This window comes from Miniopterus schreibersii (assembly GCF_964146895.1).
Source record: "Miniopterus schreibersii genome assembly, chromosome: 20".
NCBI classification, from domain to species: domain Eukaryota; kingdom Metazoa; phylum Chordata; class Mammalia; order Chiroptera; family Miniopteridae; genus Miniopterus; species Miniopterus schreibersii.
The window spans coordinates 4,505,046-4,525,075 of NC_138122.1; the positions used below are offsets into that span (position 1 = coordinate 4,505,046).

The 20,030-nt window shown below is 44.6% G+C and overlaps 2 protein-coding genes across 8 annotated transcripts in view; one reads left to right on the forward strand and one right to left on the reverse strand.

Annotated features, from left to right (window-relative positions):
* The window catches only part of ACAD8 (acyl-CoA dehydrogenase family member 8), a 26,178-nt gene extending 13,675 nt beyond the window's left edge, over positions 1 to 12,503 (reverse strand). The window contains exons 1-6 of one of the 2 annotated variants that reach the window (XM_081122929.1): positions 12,345 to 12,483; positions 7,299 to 7,399; positions 6,712 to 6,881; positions 6,026 to 6,135; positions 5,559 to 5,635; positions 5,020 to 5,157 (exon numbers count right to left, since the gene is read on the reverse strand). In XM_081122929.1, coding sequence (XP_080979055.1) covers positions 5,020 to 5,157; positions 5,559 to 5,635; positions 6,026 to 6,135; positions 6,712 to 6,881; positions 7,299 to 7,399; positions 12,345 to 12,453 — 705 coding nt within the window. In that variant the 5' untranslated portion in view covers positions 12,454 to 12,483. Of the gene's footprint in view, positions 1 to 5,019; positions 5,158 to 5,558; positions 5,636 to 6,025; positions 6,136 to 6,711; positions 6,882 to 7,298; positions 7,400 to 12,344 lie in introns of both variants that reach the window. The other variant, XM_081122928.1, reaches the window with a different exon arrangement.
* On the forward strand, positions 12,014 to 19,585 carry THYN1 (thymocyte nuclear protein 1). 6 transcript variants are annotated; one of them, XM_081122935.1, is made up of 8 exons: positions 12,014 to 12,185; positions 12,977 to 13,057; positions 16,072 to 16,253; positions 17,062 to 17,130; positions 17,703 to 17,795; positions 18,607 to 18,702; positions 18,946 to 19,096; positions 19,391 to 19,585. In XM_081122935.1, exons 2-8 carry the CDS (start codon positions 13,015 to 13,017, stop codon positions 19,435 to 19,437), a joined length of 681 nt encoding a protein of 226 aa, XP_080979061.1. In that variant the 5' UTR covers positions 12,014 to 12,185; positions 12,977 to 13,014; the 3' UTR covers positions 19,438 to 19,585. The 6 variants fall into 6 exon arrangements, with proteins under 6 accessions (XP_080979061.1, XP_080979062.1, XP_080979057.1 ...); XM_081122931.1 differs by lacking the exon at positions 12,014 to 12,185 and adding an exon at positions 12,675 to 12,749; XM_081122932.1 differs by lacking the exon at positions 12,014 to 12,185 and adding an exon at positions 12,690 to 12,781.
* The last annotated feature ends 445 nt before the right edge of the window (positions 19,586 to 20,030 follow it).

The window sequence follows — 20,030 nt, forward strand, 5'->3', positions numbered from 1 at the left end:
TTGGAAGAATTCATATCATTAAAATGTCCACACTACCCAAAGTGATTTATAGATTCAATGCAATTCCTATTAAAATACCAACAGCATATTTCACAGAGATAGAACAAATATTCCAAAAATTTATATAGAACCAAAAAAGACCCTGAATAACCGCTGCTATCTTGAGAAAGAGCAGAGTGGGAGGGATCACTTTACCGGATATCAAACTGTACTACAAAGCCATTGTAATCAAAAGAGCCTGGTATTGGTACAACAACAGACATACACAGATCAATGGAACAGAACAGAGGCCCCAAAAATAGACCCACGCAATTATGGTCATTAATATTTGACAAAGGAGACAAGAGCATTCAATGGAGTAAAGACAGTCTCTTCAATAAATGATGCTGGGAAAATTGGACAGGTATATGCAAAAGAATGAAACTAGATCACGAACTTACTCTGAACACAAGAATAAATTCAAAATGGATAAAAGACTTAAATGTAAGTCACAAAACCATAACAATCCTGGAAGAAAACATAGGCAGTAAAGTCACAGACATCTCATGTAGTGGAATTTTCACTAATACATCTACAAGGCAAGAGAAACAAAAGAAACAAATAAACAAATGGGACTATATCAAACTAAAAACCTTTTTCACAGCAAAAGAAATTAGCCTCAAAATACAAAGGAAACCCATGGTATGGGAGAACATATTTGTCAAGGCTGTATCTGATTAGGGGGCTAATTTCCAAAGTGTACAAAGAACTTATACAACTCAACAAGAGAAAGACAAACAATCCAATTAAAAAATGGGCAAAGGACCTGAATAGACACTTCTCCAAAGAGGACATATAGATGGCCAAGAAACATGAAAAAATAAATGCTGATCAGAGAGGTGCAAATTAAAACCACAATGAGGTATCACTTCACACCTGTCAGAATGGCTCCATCAACAAATCAACAAATGACAGGTGCTGGTGAGGGTGTGAAGAAAGGGGAACCTAGTACACTGCTGGTGGGAATGCAGACTGGTGCAGCCACTATGGAAAACAGTATGGAGGTTCCTCAAAAAATTAAAAATGGAACTATGTTTTGACTCAGTGATCCTACTTCTAGGAAGATATCCTAAGAATCCTGAAACACTAATCAGAAAGAATATATGCACTCATATGTCCATAGCAGCACAATTGACAATAGTTAAGATCTGGAAACAGCCCAAGTGCCCATCAGTAGATGAGTGGATAAAAAAGCTGTGGGACATTTATACCATGGAATACCATACAGCTATAAAGAAGAATCTTTTACCCTTTGGGACAGTATGGATGGACCTGGAGAATATTATGCTAAGCGAAACAAGCCAGGCAAAGAAAGACAAACATCACATGACCTCCCTTAAATGTAAAATCTAAAGAATTTAATAAACTGATGAACAATATAGATTCAGTGACATGGAAGCATGGATCAGACTGATGAATCTCAGAGGGAAGGGGGGGAGAGAGATTAGCCAAAGAATTTATATGCATATATGCATAACCCAAGGACACAGACAATAGTGTGGTGAGGGACTGGGGAAGGGGTGGGTGGAAGGGGTCAATGGGGCGAAAAAGGGACATCTGTAATATTTTGAACAATAAACAAAAAATATTTAAAAAATTTTTTAAATTAAAAAATTGGGAGGGATATGTCAGCTGTGGAGGTCCCCCCTAAGGAGTTAAGGGTCCCAGCCTCACACCAGACGCCCCAGCCCAGGATTCCAGTGCTGGGAAAAGAAGTCCCTATAACTTCTGGCTGGGAATGAGGCTGAGTGAGACAGAGGTTGCTGAGGTCCCAGGCAGTTCCTCTTAAAGGGCCCAGCACAGAGTTACTCAAACTCACCACCTGTGAGCTCCAGCACTGAGACAGCAGCTTGAAAGGAACCAGGGATATATGGCGATAAACTGCATCTGGCATAAGAGCGAGAGCTGGGGAGGCAGCTTTCTTTCACACAGAAGTGAGGGCAGAGGCCACAGTTCCTTTGATGAGCCCTCCCCACACAGAGCTAGCAGGTAAGAACCGTATCTGAGTCTCCATCAACCTGGATTAACACTGTTAGCCCCACCCTGGTGATTCTCTGAGGCCCTACTCCACTCAACTTTCAGGCCAACTCAAGCTGTTTCCAGTGGCTTTTCTATACAAATGGCCTGTCTTGGCTCATGCTTCAGATTTTCCTAAAATCTCTCAAACAAGCAGCAGCATGTGGCCCTAGCAAGCCCCATACCTCTCCTAAGTGGCCCTGCCAGCACTAGCAGTAGGCAGCCTTGGTTCACAGCTCGGTCTTGCCTGGGCACCTCCAAACCCAACAAAATTAACAGCCAACTGCAGATCACTTTGTAGCTCATGGCACGTGGCACTGGGGCAGAACACAGGCAGCAGCTGACCTTGGCCTGCACCTGCCACAAGGTGCCAGAGTCAGCACACCCAGTGGACAGCTTCAGATCAGGTCAAAGCATCACCACCCAACCACCTCCACAAGCAACACACTCAAGGGGTGGAATTAACAGGCACCAGAGCCCCACTGAAGCAAGTCCTGTTCTATGTGGTGGGCCCCTGCACAGCTGATCCTCCACGGTGGTCCCAGTCAGTCCTTGCAGTTGATTGGCCTGAGGGTAAAACCCTCCCACTGATATGCCAACAGCAATCAAGGCTCAACTACAACAGGAGGGTGTACAGAGCCCACACAGGGGGCTCACCTGGAATGCCCAGCTTGGGTGATCGGGGAGGCTGTGCCACTGAAACCTACAGGACACCTACTACATTAGGCCACTCTACCAAACCTGGGAGACATAGCACCTCTACTTAATATGTAGAAACAAACACAGGAAGGCTGCTAAAATGAGGAGACAAAGAAACACATCCCAAATGAAATAACAGATCAAAATGCCAGAAAAAGAACTAAATGAAATGGAGACAACAATCTACCAGATGCAGAGTTCAAAACACTGGTTATAAGGATGCTCAGTGAACTTAGTGGGAACACCAACAGCATAAAAAAGGACCAGTTAGAAATGAAGGAGACACTAACTGAAATCAGGAATAATTTACAGGGGATCAACAGTAGAGCAGATGAAGCTGAGAATCAAATCAGTGATTTGGAAGATAAGAAACAAAAAACACCCAATCAGAACAGCAAAAAGAAAAAATAATCCAAAAAATGAGGATCATGTACGGAGCCTCTGGGACAGCGTCAAGTGTATCAACATTCACATCATGGGTTCTGGAAGGAGAAGAGAGGGAGCATGAAATTGAAAATCTATTTGAAGAAATAATGACAGAAAACTTTCCTTACCTGATGAAAGAAATAGACATACTAGTCCAGGAATTGTAGAGGGTCCCAAGCAAGATAAACTTTAAAAAAGCCCATACCAAGACACATCATAATTAAAATGCAAAAGGTTAAAGATAAGAAAGAACCTTAAAAGCAGAAAGAGAAAAGCAGTTAGTTACTTACCAGGGAGCTTCTATAAGACTGTTAGCTGATTTCTCAACACAAACTTTGCAGGCCAGAAGGGACTGGCAAGAAATATTCAAAGTGATGAAAAGCAGGGACCTACAACCAAGATTACTCTACCCAGCAAAGCTATCATTTAGAATCAAAGGACACATAAAGAGGTTCCCAGATAAGAAAAAGCTAAAGGTAAAGAAGTTCATGACCACCAAACCGGTATTACAGGAAATGTTAAAGGATCTTCTTTAGGAAGAATAAATAAAAAGATAAAAAACGTGAACAACAACTGAATCTAACAAAATAAACAAACAAGCAGAACAGAAACATACTCATAGATACAGAGAATGTTTTGACTACTGCCAGGTGGGAGGGGGGTTGAGGGTAAAAAAGGTGAAGGGATTAAGAAATTGGTAATTACAGAATAGTCATGGGAATGTAAAGTATAGCACAGAGAATATAGTCAATAATATTCTAATAACTATTAATGGTGTCAGATGGGTGCAAGATTTATCAGTATGATCACTTACTAAGTTATATAATGTTTAAACACTGGAGTATACACCTGAAACTAATATAATAATGTATGTCAACTGTAACTAGAAATATAAAAGATTATAAAATGAAAGAAAAAGAAATCTTATAGTTATACATCTTATCACACACAGCATATATGTCTTTCATAGATAAGACAGCATATATCTTATAATCCCAAATGAGGTTTGGAGTGGCTTTGTATCCCTCCAGGAGTTAGCATAAGACTTTGCATACAGTAGGTATCTTATGTAGCAAAGGGGGCATTAATAACTCCTTGGCAGTTACAAAGGATCATGAAGGGCCATCTAGGGAAATTTGGAAACTCTAGGAGCTATGAGAGAAGTATATTTAGGGGTTATTTCATTACTTGACTTCTCAAAGTCCTAACTATAACAGTATATATCGGAAGTAGGTGGCTGATCTGGTCATCTGGACTAACAAATCTGAATGAGTCTCACCCTTATCACCAGCCATAGTTACATAATTATAGTTCTACTGTTGTTCATGGCCGGGGTATGAGATTTCTTAATCCTAGAAATGTCTTCTCAAAGCACCCATGGAAATATCCTCCCTCTGAACATTACTGAAATACCCACAATCACCTCCAATGAGTTACACTTTATTATATACTTAAAGTGGCCCATCTACATTCCTGAGACTTCTAGTCAACACCAGATCTTCTATAAGTATTTCTTCTTGGGATAACAGAGTGAAAATAAGAAGCTGGATAAGAAATACAGGCCAAAATGGAAAGAGGAAAGATGACAGAGAAATCACTCACATCGAAACAACAGGCAGCTTGTGGGCTGACTGGCAAACTGCCACTATCACCAGTGGCCTAGTGTTTCATTAGCGATGCCTTATTCTACTTCATATGTTCCTGTCAAAATCCTCCTAGAAGCAACTGCCTGCAAGCAAGTTTGAAAACATGTGAACCTATTTCCTGAAATAAAGCAGAGCAGGGTCTGGCAGGTGGCAGCCTCATAACTTGAATTGCTTCCTGTCAATAGCCACTTACCTTTTTTTCCTTCTTGCCGAAGCTGAGGCCAGGGGTCCCTTTCTCAACAACTATGCAGGAGATGCCTTTGGGGCCCGGTCCTCCTGTTCGGCACATGACCACATAGATGTCTGATTCCCCTCCACCACTGATGAAGGCCTGTGGGGTTGTGAGGGGTGTGCACAGGGATCAAGGATGCATGAGTTCGCAGAGCCTGCCATCCGGGAAAACACTTAGGGGCCTCCCCACAGTAGGACACTAAAAGGTACAATAGCACAGATATAAGAAGGGGTAAAATGAAACTGCACTGACTGGGAAATCAGGGATCTAGCTGATGAGACTATAAGAAGAATAGACAAAAATGAATGAAATTATCTGGAATCAGATCAGAAGAGATAGAAACAGTGAAGGTAAATAAAGGGAAATGGGGAAGAGGCTCTCTTCCCAACACGAAGAAATCCTACAGGCATATTAACTTGCAGATAGAAAGGATCCACGTGCTGTCAGCAAGAAGATGGAAACAACCTCCAAGTTGTTCCAGGAGGAGAGCAGGCTGGTACCTTGGAGCCATTAAGGATGTAATGATCTCCTTGCCGTTTAGCTGAAGTTAAAAGGGAGGCAGCATCACTCCCACTTCCTAAGGCAGGGATCAGAGAGAGGAGAGAGGGTGGGGGAGAAAGTCAGTGAAGTTAAGGGAGCTCCAGCATGGTCCCATCTCCTAGGAAACCTTCCCTTATAACACACAGCTCAGAGTTTGGTACTTAAAGATCCAGATGGCCAAAGGAATTCTCTGTACTGGGTAAAAATTGCATATAGCTTTCAGACCATTTCCATCTTCATCACGCTGGCTTGCAGCGAGCCTCCTAGGAGCCTGGAGAAGGTTTGCCCTCAAGGCCTCTTAGTTTTGTAACATCAAGTTGTGAGACTCTGTTGCTTTTGGCAAACAACGGCTACAGGTATCAATGGGCTAAGGAGGGCTCAGTGCCCGCACTTGCGTAACATCTCACCTGAAGGACGGCAAACCCACCTGGCTCAGTGAGGCAGTAGGAAGCAAACTTCTCCATGGTACAGAGCGGTGGGCAAAATTTGTGCCTCTGTTCCTCATTTCCAAAGGTGTCGATCATCCAGACACACATGCTGACAGGTATAGCAAGAAGAAAAGATATTCACAGAGATATTTGAGAGGGGAGGGAGAAAGGGAACAAAGGCAGGAAAGTAGACGAAAGCAAAGAGAGGGAGAAGGGAAAAGTCACAATTGAAAAGATTCAACTTTAAAGGAAAGGCCTGGATTAAAAACATATTCCTGGAACGCGTACCACCCAGAGATAACCAGGGCCAAAGTATTTCTCACTTGGATGGTCATGATGCTTCTAGTTAGGTTAACTGAGCTCCCTAAAATTCAAAGAGCTTTATGTACTTTCCCCGATTCCTGGAGGTTTCCTCTTTGGGTTGAGGAAAAGGGAAGCAGGGCCCTGAGACTCTACTGGATAAGTCTGTTTGGTCCCACTCAATCCAGGATTTGGGAGATGGCAGGCAGACCTGACTCTCTGAGCAACATACAAGATGACAGCAGCAGACCTACCATGAACTTTTAATAGTCTGGTTCTTCAAAGGCAGCCAACTCAAAAAGATAAGTCTTTTCCCCGTTTATCTGAAGCTTCCTAGTCAACCCACATGAGCGCGTTGCTGTGCTCTGCAAGCTTGGGCACTCACTTGTGGATGCTTATATAGGCTGTGGTGCTGGTGCAGCCTGTGGCCAAGGCTTCAAAGATGACAGAGGTATCGAGCCGTGACAGTCCAGACCCACCTACATCGGTTCGTACGTAGATTCCACCAAAGCCTAGCTGGGCTGCCTTCCGCATCACGTCCACTGGGAACAGTTCCTATGTGTGACAGAGAGCAGGGTCATCAGTAAGTGATTCATAGATGGACTTGTCTTTAGAGGGCACATGAGGGGTTAAGACGCTTGCATTTGGGAGGGTATGGAGTCTCTCAAGTTAATAAGCCACCTGTCATCTATACTGTTAAAATGCATTCTATAAGAACTGGTTTTCTGGCATTAAAGTTGCTTTTCATTATCAACACAACTGCCTTGGTTTTAGAAGTGGAAGTGGTTCGAATCTTTGTATAATATAAATAGAACAAAATTGGTATTTTCAAGATGAGGAGGATGCCTTCTGGGAAGGGAATCACATCATCACCAGCACTCTCGTTTGTAAGTGAGAATCAGCGCTGCACAGTCAGGACTGCACGGAGATGAAGAAAAGGCATCTATTAGAACATCTACGGAACACTCCTACCTTCTGGTCCCACTCTGCCATGTGTGGAGCCATCTCCCGGGCTGCAAAGTCAAAGGCCACTTTCTGATATTCTTTCTGTTCTTCATTTAGTCCGATGGAAGCTGTGGGCAAGTGCATATATTCAGTTCCAGAACAGGGGCCTAGGAAGAGTACCGCAAACAAGCACCACCCCGAAGTTGAAACAGTGGACGTGCCAGAGCATTTCCCATACACAGTAGTACCTTTAACATCCAAAGAATGACATCATCCACCACTAATCAGTTCTGTTGATATATTGTCACCTTTTTCCTTCTTCCTTTACTCCCAAGTGGATCGGCTAACTTCATTTACCTACTAATTATTCTTCTAATACTTTAACTCTTCCTCCTTATAAATCCACACTAAAATAACAATAAACACACATTGACCCTCAAATTATGGTAAACATTTTTTTCTTTTAGGATGTCCTACCTGTTCTGTTAGTGTCCTGGGGAAATCCTGTCCTATCTATGTATATCTGTCTATAGCTGTCTATCTGCACCAACAGTCATTTTATGTTTTATTTTAATTTTTTAAAATATATTTTTATTGATTTCAGAGAGAGGAAGAGGGAGAGAGAGAGAAACATCAATGATGAGAGAGAGTCATTGATAGGCTGTCTAATGCACACCCCCTGCTGGGGATTGAGCCCAAAACCCAGGCATGTGTCCTGACCGGGGATTGAACTGCAATCTCCTGGATCCTAGGTCAATGCCCAACTGCTGAGCCACGCCGCCAGGCACCAACATTCATTTTAAAAGATCAACTGGGAAAGGAAGATACTTTGGCTTACCTTCCAAATTAAGGAAAAGGTCCTATAAAGGCCATGCATTTGGCAAGTCTCAGACATTCATTGAGAACAATATTGATGAATATGTTTCAGTGCTGAAAGCATGGTTAAGGCCTTACTATATCTGTTTTCACCCCATGGACTCAGAATTCTTAGAACATTTTCTATCCTGACTATCAGTGCTGTGACACTGGGTAATTCCTTCACTTCTAGGTCTAAGATACTTAGAAGCTAAGGACAATGAATAACTGAGTAATACCAATGAGCAGATAGGATAGCTTCACTGGGAGAAGTTTCTCTAGAGCCTTAACTATCTTGGGAAAGACTCCACTGTGAGTATTTCATCAGAGGTGACTCTCTCTGGGAGGCAGATATCTACATCTGCCTACATAAAACTGACTATTCAACTCACAATATCATTACTTTACAAATTTTCTTTAATGAGTCAGTTCCCCTAATGATGTGAACACTCTGTTTTTCACATATTTTACAAAAACTGCACAGAGTGAGATAGGACTGAATTGGAAAGTAGAGCTGCACTGAGCCCTCCTTAGCCCATTGATACCTGTAGCTAGTAAAGTAAGGTCTAAAATATGTTTCCTGGTTTGCAGGTAATACAGATTTCCAGCTGGAGGCTGGCCAGAAGCTAAAGGTAAAGACCTAGGAAAGCGCCTGTGAAAACCGACAACCTTGTAGGGACAGGGTAGAGAATTTAGAAAAGATAGGACTACAGATTCTGGGAGCCAGCACCCCTCAGCAGGAGGGTAACCCCACAGGGTAAATCAGCCTTTTGCTATCTCGGTACTGCCATTTCAAAAGGACCACCTGCCTCAGCGTGCTAAGGAAACCAAAGGAGTGTATGTCTACACTTGGAGGCACAGTGAAGTCCCGAGGTACAGGGGTGGCTGTAAAAGTGAAAGGGGAAAAGAGAAACTTTTATCTTCTAAGGTTTCCTCCTGCAGTACTAAAAACTCGGTCATTCTGGGCCGAGGCTAAGGAGCACTAAAGGCTATGGAGTCACACTCAACAGTAACCGATTTCAGGGCCCAACACCGACACACAGCCCTTCCAGCAGACAGCATGCTCAGGTGGCAGTGTTTCTCTGGGTCAGGACTGGCACCTCCTGTGTGGGGCAGGAGGAAACAGTCTGTCTGTACCAGGACACTCATTAAATGGGAAACTCAGAAATGAATCCTTGTGAGGATTAAAGATTAGACAACCTTGAGCAGCTCAGAGCAGACACCTATGTTAGGCATTATCCTTGGGGATATCATTAGGGATAAGCAATTCATGATTTCCCAGTGGGAGTCAGGTCACTCATTTGCACCATCTTGCAGAAGTGTTCCTGTAGATATAACTCAAAGACCATTCCCAAAAGAAGTGCTGTCTGTCTCCTGGGGAGCAGTGCTGAGATTACAAAGATGAATTTGGGCCACTCACACAAAGGATGACACAAATGGTAATACTGCAAACATCTCTCTGTGTAGAGAGAAGTGCTACAGAATTTCAGTCCCAGCAAGAGCTCAATACATGTTTACAGTTATTATCATTATTTGACAGAGTAAAACAAATAGTTCCAGGAAAAAATAGATTTAAATTGCATCCTAAGCAAATAATAGGGAATAGGTGTATGCCAATCATATATATAAATAAATACAACATAGTTATATTTTTTATGATAACAAATAGTCAACTTTAGCTAAAGGGATGCCCACGAAAGGAGAGCATTACTTGGAGGGAAAATAGTGGAAGAGGCAAGGTGAAAACAAATTATACACACGAAGCATGGTTACTAATTAAAAATACCTAAGTTCCCAGAAAACATACACTATAAAAACAAACCCAAAAGCTCATGAAGTTTGCTGGAGTTTACTGGCAGAGTTCAAGGAGCCAACACCCACACACAACCACACTAAAATGGCAAAGCCAAGTGGGAACAGGGCCCAGGTGACATGACGAACGCCTTCACTGTATAGCAACTCAAATATGAGCAGCAGGCGAAAACACACGCACAGAGAAAAACTCCAAGTAATACAGAATCTCTCAGTGCATCCAAAGTACAGAATCAATATTCTATTTGAGAATCTTGGTGTTCAAGGAATGCCTGGGAAGCTGCCCCCAACTGCAGTGAAAGAGCACTGGAAAAAGATTAGTCCCTAGAGCTCTGGTTCTGAAATTATTAATTGTGTGACTATCAGTAAGTCAGGTACAGCTGTTAACCCTATTATCACACTGTAAAATGCGGGGGCTCCACCAGACACTGAATGAATTTCCTCATTTGCAAAATGATAATAATGCCTGTAAAATGGGGAAATTATATATAAATGTGTAATATATGTTAAAATATAATAAAACCAGTTTTCTTAAAAATTATTTTTCAGCCCGGCCGGGCGTGGCTCAGCGGTTGAGCGTCAACCTAGGATCCAGGCAATCGGGGTTCGATTCCCGGTCAAGGCACATGCCCAGGTTGTGGGCTCGATCAATGACTCTCTCATCATTGATGTTTCTATCTCAGTCTCTCCCTCTTCCTTTCTCTCTCTGAAATCAATAAAGATATATTTTAAAAAAAAAAAAATTATTTTTCACATTAAAATAAGCAATGAAACAATGAGAATTTTTTGTTGATCACTTCCACCAATGTGATATTTTAACATGTAGGACAAAATATTGACAGGACACCTTCCTTTTATTTTACTATTTAAAAAGATAATTTCCTTTAAAAACATGAAAAAGTACCTTCCTGGCTGAAGTTACACAAGGTGCTGGAAATACTCATACTTAACCTACCTGTTGACAGAACAACCCCCTGTCTGCTGTGGTAAGGGAGACCCTGCTTACGAAATCCTAAGTGGACCCTGAGAAGAAAACAGTGTTCTACACCGTAGTGTACTTTTTAGATCTGAGCGTCAATCTAAGGGATTCATAGACTAGCCTGCTTTAAAGAAAAGTGTCATTTATTTAAAATTTTAAAACATGTATTTCAGAAGAAAAAAGTGGTTAGGTGCTTGACAGAAGTGCAAAGTGGCTTCGTAGCTCCCAGTCAGCCTAGGCCCTCACCCCTCCCTGGTACTCACATCTGAATTACCTGCCCATCCCTGAGACATTCGGCTCTGTCAACTCTAGTAGCTTCCCATTTGCAATATTTCTTTTTTCCTTAGGAATTTCAACAGTAAACGTGCTTTATAGCTACAGGTGTAAATTTATAAAATTGAAATATGTGAGCAAATCCTGTATTACTGGAGCTTTTGTTCTCTATCACCACCAGCACCAGGCTTTTTACATTTTCACTGCCTTCACGACCTAGTTGTGATTTTAAAAGCACCCCAAAGTCACGAGTTCTGCACCTCTCTAGGCTCCACTTATCATCTAAAAGCAGGAATAAGTGTACCTCAGAGTCGTGAGGATACATGTAAAGCCCTCAGTTACTGTACCTATTTCCTAAGTAAACTTACGAAACATACCAAGAGGTTGACAGTACAAACTAAGGTTAAGAAAGATCTGAACAATAAACGAATAGCATCAGCAACGAGGATTGCGCTGTATTAGGCTGCAAAGTATTTTCACATCTCAGTTTATCTTCAGGGGGACCCCTGCGGTAGGAAGGCACTGTTTCGGACAAGAATCTCCAAGTTCCTCTAGACCAGTGATTTTCAACCTTTTCCATCTCACGGCGCACACACTAATGACTAAAATTCTGCGGCACAGCAAAAATATATATATATATATTTGCCGATCTGACAAAAAAACGGGTATAATTCCGATTCATTCACATCCCACGGACGTTGTTGTGTTGGCCGTGGTCACTTCTTTATTTGACAATCTAAGGGAAAAGAGGTCGGTGCCGCGTGTTTTGAAGATTCTTGCGCCCACCGGCGGAAACTCGCTGCTCTGGGCGGTGCGCAGGCGGGAGAAGGACGGGGCTCAGGGCCGGGGAGGCCTGGACCGCGCGGCTCAGCAGCCCGGCCTCGCCCGCACGTCCTTGGGGTGGGGTGGGGTGCGGGAGGAGCAGGCCAGGCCCAGGGGCGCCGCAGGCTGGACTGAGGTCAGAGAGAGCAGGACCGACCGGAAAGGCCACCCAGGTGGAAGGGATCGGGTGACCGCCCATGGGTGACGGGCCGGGGAGCAGGGCCAGGGGTGACCGCGGTGCCGACCTCCCCGGAGCAACAGCGCGCTCGGTGGGCGCGGGGACCACGGCCCCGGCCCGGGTCCCGCACACCTGTACCCGGGGAAAGCCTTACGGTCGATGCAGGAGACCAAGCTCCGGTGGCCGCTCTCAGCGGGGGTCCGCAGACCGCCGCCTGGGCGGCAGAGCCGCGCTCCGAGTCTCAGGCAGCCGCTCCGCCACATAGCCCCGCTCCCAGCGCCACCCGGCGGAAAGCTCCCGCCCAATCCGGCGGCGGCGACCCCATCCCCAGCACCCGCCCTGCCCCTCCTGCTGGGAGCCGTGGTGCACTCTGGCACCTGTAGTGCACTTTGGGCGCCTAGGACCCGGGCTCAGGCGGGTCGGCACCGGGAGCAGGAACTACAACTCCCAGAGATCCCCGGGGCCGGGGGCCGGAGGGCTGCGTGTGGAAAGCGCCTCCGGGAGGGGGACTGGGACCGCGCCTGCGGAGTAGCCGCTCAGGTTCCTGAGCTGTGAGCGAGTGAGCCCGGGTCCAGTGAAAATCCGAGGAGAGTTTAGGGGCAGGTTGACGCGAGATGGGAAATGGGTGTAGATAATTGAAGAAAGGATGTGAGGGGTTGAAACCGAGTTGTCTGTTCTTCGCGAAAGAGCCTCGGGGCCGAAGCCGTCTAAGTTCCCTTTGGTTGTCTCCATCTTGCTCTGCGCACGTTTCTGGGGGCATAGAGTTGCCTCTTGTGTCTCCCGCAGGTTCCGGAATCTTCAGCTCCAGCCCCAGCAGGGAGACCATGCCGAGACCCAGGAAGAGGCTGGCCGGGGCTGCTGGGCACGGTGAGCTTGCGCCCGGGCTGCAGAAAGGCAGCCTCCCGAGAGCGCTTCCCAAGGTGTTCGGCGCTGTTCGCTCTCCACTCCCTGCTGCTGGACAGACTCCTTTGTGGATTGTGCTTTATCCGTGTTGCCCCCCGCCTCTACCCTCTACCAAGCCTAGACCCAGAGCCCCTTCTGCTGTCTTGTTCATTCAGAGTAGCTGTTTGGTAAGCACGAGAAACACTTGTGATAGGGGTGGCGTGCAGTAAGGTTAAGAACAGCTCCAGCCCGGCCAGTGTGGCTCAGTTGGTTGGAGCGTCGCCGAGAGGTCGCGGGTCGGAGATCCGAATGCGGTCAGGGCACCTTCCCAGTTTGCTGGGGGGGGGGGGGGGGGCGGGGAGTGGAGGATGGTGGGGGGGAGTTGATTTCTGGAGGGGGTCAGATTGGGATGCTTTTGGGAGGCAAGCCATCCATGTTTCTCTCCCCCTCCCTTCCTCTCTTTGAAAATCAATGAAAACATATTCTCAGGTGATATGTTTTAAAAAAAGGAAGAAGAAAGCCTGGCCGGGCGTGGCTCAGCGGTTGACCCTAAAATCAACCTAGGATCTCCTAGGATCCAGGAGATGGCGTTGGATTCCTGGTCAGGGCACATGCCGGGGTTGTGGGCTGGATCCCCAGCAGGGGGCGTGCAGGAGGCAGCCGATCAATGACGACTCATCATTGATGCTTCCCTCTCCCTCTCTCTGAAATCAATAAAGATATATTTAAAAGAAAGAAAGAAAATATAGTTCCTGCTCTCAGGGAGAATGCAGACAAGTGAAAGGATCCAGGAAACTGGCTTGCTGGGTGTGTGAGAGCCTGGAGGAATCACAGGGAAGTCCTTGAGAAAGAAGTAGAATTTGAGTCCAGCCCTTAAAGAATGGGAAGGCTTTCTGCAGGCAAAGAAAACGAGATGCATTTTTATGTTCATAAGGATAAATGGCATTCCGAGTGGATGACTAGCAGGAACGAAGCAATTCCAGGTGGAGAAGGTACCTCTTTTGGGAATGGCAAGGGTTCCAGATTGGCTACAATGCAGTGTTATTAAACGACACACATGGTGTTTAGTGTGCCTTTTAACTCCAGAGGGACCAGTAGGAACGAGGCTAGGAACGTCCAGACCATTAGACATCCCTAAGTGATATTTAATGATGACTGACATTAAGTGTGAATTCAGATAGAACAGAGTGACAGGTCCTGATTCTGCTGTTTACTGGTTGGGTAATCTGGGGTACACTTTCTAGATGAATAAAGCTTAGGGTTTGTTATACAGTAAGAATTTAACAACTGTTATTTTAAATTTTTTATCCTCACCGGGGATATTTTTTCCCCACTGCAGATTGAGTGGAAGGGGAAGAAAGAGAAACATCTATGTAGGTGAGACACATGGATTGGTTGCCTCCTGCATTAGTGTCTGGGCTCCTTTACTGCCTGGTTAAAGATACAGATCATTGAGACCCTGACACAGCAGCTGCAGGCAAAGGGAAAGGAACTAAATGAATTCCGGGAGAAGCACAACATTCGTCTAGTGAGGGAGGACAAGAGGCCAGCCAAGGCCAGCTCAGCTGGAGGGCTGGTCTCCTAGGGACCAAGGCCTTCGCATTTTTCCTGCCCTGAATCTCACTTTTTTTTTTTTGTAACGCTAACATTTATTTGGCAGACACCACAAACCAGGCACTGTGTTAAGTGCTTAACTGCATTTCCATTTTATTCTCAGAACAATCTTTGTTCAAAAGGAGGAGATTAAGGTTTAGACAGGTTAAGTAACTTGCCTATGGTTATACTGCTAGTAAGTGGTAATCAGAGAGTGACTGACTCACAGGTTGGAGTCCTTCCTACGGCTAGGTTATATTGGCTCTGGTCCCCTGCTACTCGTCTCTTCCCAAGTAGTATTCAGACAGATGTAAAACAAAGCTGCCAGCTTGAAGTGGGGGCTGGATTAGATGTGCTGTGCTTTCCTTCAGTGGTTAGGTTAAGTTCTAAATTCTAAAGCCAAGAAAGTGTTTTAGGAATAACAATTCTTTGTAAATTCATGGAATTTAAGGTAAAAGATCCTAATTCATTTAGAGATTTGGAAGCTGTCTACTCACTATTAGGGGTTTTCAGATATTTCTATAACCTCCAGTAATACATTCCTTTGTGCTATTACTACCACTCCTGAAGACTTATTTTACCTATCTTAAAGCTATACATAAGTTATAAACAAACTGAGGGGCACGAGCATTTTATAGCACTCTGTTTAGACATGCCAATTTTTTTACATCATCATTATTTATTTATGTCTAACATGCCCTTGGCTGGAATTGAACCCAGGTCCCTTCAGTCCAAGGGCTGAGGCTCTAACCACTGAGCAAAACCAGCTAGGGCAACAACTGTTAGCTTTTGAGTGCCTATTATGTTCCAGGCACATTTTCTCTAATTCTCTTAGAATAAAATCCAGTCTTTATCATGTCTACAAAGTTTTGAATGAGTTGTTTTATCCAGCTTCTCTTGACAACATCAAGGAGCAGGAAAGAGGCAGGCCACAGAAGCACAGTGATCAAGAAGGAAAGAACTATGAGATGATAATAGCTAATATTTATTATAATGCCAGGCATTGTCTACGTCCATTATTACATTACTTAATTTTCAAAACAAGTCCATGGAGTAGGGTCTCACTTTTCTAGCTGGAGAGGGTAGCCTCAGCAAAGACACAGTAGTAAGAGCAGGAAAAATATTTACTTAACACATGCTCAGGTACTCTGCTAGGACCTTTAATTTTAAACCACAATGACATAAGGTATTATCCCATTGAATGGCTATTCCAGAGATATCCTGTAAGGTAGGCATGCTAGTTCCATTTTTATAGATAAGAAATACGTTCAGCAGTTAGGCTGCTGGTAACTGACAGATCCAGGGTTTGAATCCAGTCTGACTCCAAACCATATGCTTCTCCCACAATGGAACATGACCTCTCAGCAAGCATGACAGCCCTCTTCTTTTTGCTTCTCCTATTGCAGACAAGAAGGGACCAGCAGGCAAGCGTACCAAGACTAAGAACCCAGGTGAGGCATCAGCTAAAGCGGAGAACTCCAGCCCTCAGAAGACTTCAGCCCTTAAAAAATGTGGGAAGAATCTAAGCAGCTTCTGGCTGATGAAGTCTGAGCCAGAAAGCCGACTAGAGAAAGGTGTAGATGTGAAGGTGAGACCATGTACCTGGCTCCAATCCCTTCAAGCTGTTTTTTCGTGTGTTTTTTTAATAAGAAATGATTACGGGACACCACAGGGTTCCATTGCCAGCTTCTTATCTTTGAAGGGTAGGGAAAAGGTAATAAGGAAAAAAATCAGCAGGACTTATTACCGTCAAGTCTTTTTTGTGAATCCTCTATCTAGGACAGGGGTGGTCAACTTTTTCTGTAAAGGGTCAGACTGTAAATATTTTAGGCCCTCTGGTTTTAGAGTTGCCATTTTGTCTCTGCTGTTGCAAGAACATGGCATAGACAAAAAGTAAACAAATGTTGTGGCTGTGTTCCAGGAAAACTGTATTTACGAAAATCAGGCTTGGGGCTAGATTTGGCTTGATGGCTATAGTTTGCCAACCCCTAATCTAGACATTCTTAGGTTGCCTTTCTCTTGCCAGCTGTCATGCTCCTAGGTATCTTCCTGATTTAGGGAGTTAATGTAAACCAATTTTAATAGCCCAGAGAAAATATAATTAGAAATATTATAGGATAGTATTTTAATACGTGAAATACAAATAATCAGCAGATTATTTTATGCTCTGGATTATCCATTCAACTAATCCTCTTAATTATCAAGGTTAAGATAACACAAAGCTTACTTACATTCACCCAATACAAGTGCCTCTGTAGAACTATTTCCCGGTAAACTGCGTACTTCTGCTATAGCCAGGAGCACCTTCAATGTATGGGAAGGAGTGGTCAGCTTCCATATATTCTTACCAGTTGGCCCAGGATTATTAATGAATGGCTTTATTTCCTGTCGCCTAGTTCAGCATTGAGGATCTCAAAGCGCAGCCCAAGCAGACAGCATGCTGGGATGGTGTTCGCAACTATCAGGTAGGAATAGGACCCTGACGCCCAGAGTGAAACAAATGCCTGCCTCCTTCTTATGCCTTATTCAGTAGCAAAATCTCTTGGCCAAGGTTGCTTTTTCCCAGAACCCAGACCTAAAAATGTATTAAAAAATACCTTAATTACTCTGATTGCATGCAATTTACAAATGTTGTATGTTTTAGCCAGTGTCCTGATACAAGTCTGGGTATCTTGGCAAGGACAAGAATTGAATTGGGGGATTCCCTAGCTGGGTGGCTTAGTTGGTTGGAGTGTTGTTCCATACACCAGAAGGTTGTGGGTTCGATTCCTGGTCCGGGCACATATCTAGGCTGTGGGTTCTATCGAGTATGGGAGGCAACTGATTGATGTTTCTCTCTCAGACTGATGTTTCTCTTTGTCTCTCTCCCCCTTCCTCTCTCTAAACATACCCTCCGGGGAGGATTAAAAAGAAAAAAGGAATTGGGGGAAACTGCAATAAAGAAAAGCTCACTTAATACAAGCAGACTCGATTTCTGCCAGCACTAGTGTTTCCAGCTGGTCGGGCGGCAGTGCTTACTTCTCCTTCCCTGGGACAGGCCCGGAACTTCCTGAGAGCCATGAAGCTGGAGGAAGAAGCCTTCTTCTACCACAGCAACTGCAAAGAGCCAGGCATTGCAGGACTTATCAAGGTTAGTTGTACAGGCTTTGGGCTGATCCCTTGCCCCTCAGCAGGATTTACTCACGTAGATAGATACAAAGGGATACAGCTTAAATAGCTAACAAAAAAATGGTGCTCTCCTCCCATCCCTGCTCTCACAGGAATATGGAAATACTGCCCTGGCCCCGTCCTGTGTGACAAGGCCTATAACAAGACAGGCCTTCATTTCAGGTCCCTGTGGCACAGTCTCTCCATTTCTACACCTTGGTCTTTCACTCAGAAACAAGCCTGATGATAGCTCTTCCAAGCCAGGATTTATCAGGATATAGTTATTAACCACAGGTGAAAAAACAGTGGCATCAATAATAACCTTTAATATTTGGTTTTAACATACTTTTGAGATTTTTGCCAAATGGGGTTGATTTCCTGTTCGCCTTAGACCGTGTCTTATTTCCAGATTTCTGAGCCCCCATTGGCTTTACAGCAAGGCAGGTGGGGTGAGAATGTACAGCACCAGAAATGAAAGTTGGGTTTGGATTAAGGACTTGCCATGGAGCCGTGGCTGTCGTGGCTCAGTTGGCTGAGTGTTGTTCCATGCACCGAAAGGTCCAATTTCTCAGTTAGGGCACATACTTAGGTTGCAGGTTTGATCCCTGGTTGGGGTATATAACCCCAAATGGGAGGCAGCGGATCAGTGTTTCTCACATTGATGTGTGTCTCTCTCCCCTCCCCTTCCTCTCTCTCAAAAATCAATAAAAACATTAAAAAAATATTTTTAAGAAAAGAATTGCCATGGAGCTGACTATATAGACAAGTGATTGGAGACTTGGTTTTGGTTTCAGATTGTGAAGGAGGCTTACCCAGACCACACACAGTTTGAAAAAAGCAATCCCTATTATGATCCATCCAGCAAAAAAGACAACCCCAAATGGTCCATGGTAAAGACTACTATTTTTCCTATTTCATGAGGGGAAGGATGGACAAAGAGGGGGGAAGGAGGTTAGGGGGGTGTGTTTGGGTCAAGGTACAGAGCTCAGCTCTGACTCAGATGGGGTTACCCTGACTTTGGAGAGTACAGCACACTGTTAGCCTTGGCCATGGGAACCTCCTGCAAGCAGCTAAAACATCCAGCAGACAGAGTCTAGCTGGACATGTCTGTTCCATACACTGTTGTCATATAGGTGGATGTGCAGTTTGTTCGGATGATGAAGCGTTTCATTCCCCTGGCTGAGCTCAAAACCTATCACCAAGCTCACAAAAACAGTGGTGGGCCTTTAAAAACCATGGCACTGTTCACTCGCCAGAGACTCTCGGTTCAGCCCCTGACTCGAGGTAAGAGTGGGCCCTGTCCTTTGTCACCCACACACCAGAATGACACGGACAATTCACATTTACTAATTGATTAAACTTGGGCACAGTACTTAACCTGTAAGGTCCCTGCAGAGGAAATATATTGAGTCACCCATTACTATGTACCCAGTGCGCAACAGTGCCTGGCACATAGTAAAACACTCCATAGTTCTTGAGTGAATGACTACCTAACGTGAGCGATGCCTAGCATTACTCCCCTATTCAGGAGAAAATACAAGACCTAATTCTTCCTTTCTTTTTTCCCTTTTTTGGTAGAGGAGTTTGATTTTATTTTGAGCCTGGAGGAAAAGGAACCAAGTTAACTCACATACTTGCTGGAATGGGCAAGATGTTACTCCAAAGAAACGAAGCTTTTGTAAGACACCAGGTGTGAAGAGGGTTATGTTCACCTGAGGCTGTGTACATAGGTGGGTTTTGTGTACTTTTCTCAATAAAACAGTAGTATCAGCATTGGAGAGCTTCTTTTACAGCAGCACTGGGTGTGGTGTAATACTCCGCTGTGGGGCTTTTACCTCCTGGCTGGCTCCGTTTACCCCTTGGCAAGATGCAGGGCTACCTCTGTCATCTTCCTTCACTGTAGCAAATACCAGGGTGTAGGGCGCTGTCATTTAACACCCACTGAAGTGAACTTTCGTCTCTTTACACCAGCCTCCTCAACAGCCCCTGGAGTCGTATGGGCCCCACAGGTTTAAACCATGTTTCAGGACAAGCTGCTGGAAGAGGTAAACAGGAATGCCTTCCTCCACCGTGTGCTTGTCTAAAGCAGGTACTAATAAAGAGCCCAGCATCGTTCACCTGGGCCACTGACACAGGGCAGGTGTCTTGCTGGCTCAGGGTGGAATCCGTCTTCCCTTGTGTGTGAGATGAGATAGTGTGAGGCAGAAGAGACCACAGA